Source organism: Pyxicephalus adspersus, chromosome 7 (genome assembly GCF_032062135.1).
Source record: "Pyxicephalus adspersus chromosome 7, UCB_Pads_2.0, whole genome shotgun sequence".
NCBI classification, from domain to species: domain Eukaryota; kingdom Metazoa; phylum Chordata; class Amphibia; order Anura; family Pyxicephalidae; genus Pyxicephalus; species Pyxicephalus adspersus.
The window spans coordinates 8,313,846-8,315,899 of NC_092864.1; the positions used below are offsets into that span (position 1 = coordinate 8,313,846).

Genomic DNA, 2,054 nt, shown 5'->3' on the forward strand with positions numbered 1-2,054 from the left:
ACTCAACAAAAAATGCGTTCCCCAGTGATATGTGTTCATTAAAGTAAGTTTAGTCAGTAGTCAACAGTTTACCAATTAAAGCTAATTTAGCTTGGTACAGTAAAATCTTTTTTAAACCAGATTTTGGAAAAAATATATACTTGTGAGGGAATAAACCTAATTTTTTGTACACAAGGTACTGATCTTTCCATTTCTATGCCTGCTACAAACAAACTATTAATATATTTCTGCATATGCATACAAAGCAAATGTATACAATTATCTATTAATCCTCCTTTTTTCTAATAAATACTTTTTCTTTCTAAAAAAAGATACAGATATGCCATGGAAAGCAATACATCTATGCTAGAATTCATCATTCTTCCATCCTTCATGCAAGGTAATAATACATTTTATATATTTAATGTTGTCTTATTTTTCCTAATTTATTTTATTGGAATTCTGGTAAACCTCACTATCATTACAGTGATATGTTTGGATCGTCATTTGCACACTCAAATGTATTTATTTCTCTGCAACTTATCCGTTATTGATATTTGTTACACAACTGTTACTGTTCCCAAACTCCTTTACATTTTACTTTCTGGGAATAACACCATATCCTTCTCACAGTGCTTTATCCAGATATACTTTTTCCTTTTTGTAGCCGTTAGTGAGAACTTGGTTATATTTGTAATGGCGTATGATCGATATGTTGCTATTTGCCACCCTTTAGACTATCATCGAATACTTAATAAGAAAATCTGCATATTATTTATAATGGTCACCTGGATTTGTGGGGCTGTAAATTCATCTTTGATGACAAGTTCCACCCTGAAAATGATCTTCTGTTCTTCTGTCACAATTCACCAGTTCTTCTGTGATGTCAAGGCTTTAATCAACATTTCCTGTGGTGGGACTCAAATGTTTTACATTGTCATGTATATAGACATTTTGGTATTTGCACTCTTGCCAGTCATGTGCAACTTGATGTCATATGTCAAGATTATCAGAGCTATACTATGCATTAAATCTAAGGATGGCAGAAGTAAAGCCTTCTCCACCTGCTCATCCCATCTCATTGTCATGGTCATCTACTATGGATCAGCTGCATCTGTGTATATGATTCCACCATCAGATCACTATGAACTTCTGGAACAGATCTTAACAGTTTTTTACAGCACAGTGGTCCCCATGCTGAACCCTCTGATATATAGTATACGGAACAAAGAAGTGAAGAGTTCTTTGTGGAAATTAATAGGAAAGTACTAAATATAAAATACCTTCTCCTTGCCGTGAATTAAAGAAAAGAAGTTCACACAGTATAAAGCCTTTTTATTCTTCCAACACTAAGCACACATGGTCTAAATAGTGGGAGGAAAGTACAGATAATCTCTTGGGATGTTTAACCATAATAAAAAATTTCATATTTATTGTATATTTATTTTATTTATTGAATATATATTAAATGTCAATAACCTACTTTATCAAAACAGGTTCATTAAAAATGTGCAATAAATATCATCATGCAGCTTCTACTAAACTTCACCTGCATTTCAGAACATACTGGGCTAGAATTATACTCTACATATCTTAAAATCATTTGTTTGAAATTCTAACCAACCATCATATCAGATTCAGCACTTCAATCCATTTCAGTCAAATACTTTTTTTTTGCTCTCTATTCCCACTCTCGCTGTCTGTGAAATAACCTATGATGATCAGAAGAAAATATCCATGGTTGTCTCTGGAGATTCTGGGAAATAGTATAGATATCTTCCAATAGGCACCTGTTCTTAAAAAAAAAACAAAAAACATATAAACAAAAGGTTATTTTTTACATTGGGTTTGGAAAAATTACAATAACTTGTTGTTATGTATCTTGCACAAAAAGGGAAGAGGGCACAATAAGTTTTTCTGAAGTTTGACTTTAAACATTTTGAATGTGGGACACTAACCACATTGATTTATCTAGTTGTTCAAATTTGAAGAAAGTCATCAATCTACCATTACAATTTCTAGTGGAATAATTAGAAATGAAGATGACATTGGTGAAAGGAAAGAATTAATTATTT

General features: G+C 32.0%; 1 protein-coding gene across 1 annotated transcript; it reads left to right on the forward strand.

Annotated features, from left to right (window-relative positions):
• Positions 1–324: 324 nt before the first annotated feature.
• On the forward strand, positions 325–1,251 carry LOC140334723 (olfactory receptor 8D1-like). Its single transcript, XM_072416963.1, has one exon. The coding sequence runs from the start codon at positions 325–327 to the stop codon at positions 1,249–1,251; it is 927 nt and encodes a 308-aa protein (XP_072273064.1).
• The last annotated feature ends 803 nt before the right edge of the window (positions 1,252–2,054 follow it).

Coding starts and splice junctions, on each gene's coding strand:
- LOC140334723 (XM_072416963.1), top strand. CDS start 325: ATGGAAAGCAATACATCTATGCTAGAATTCATCATTCTTCCATCCTTC.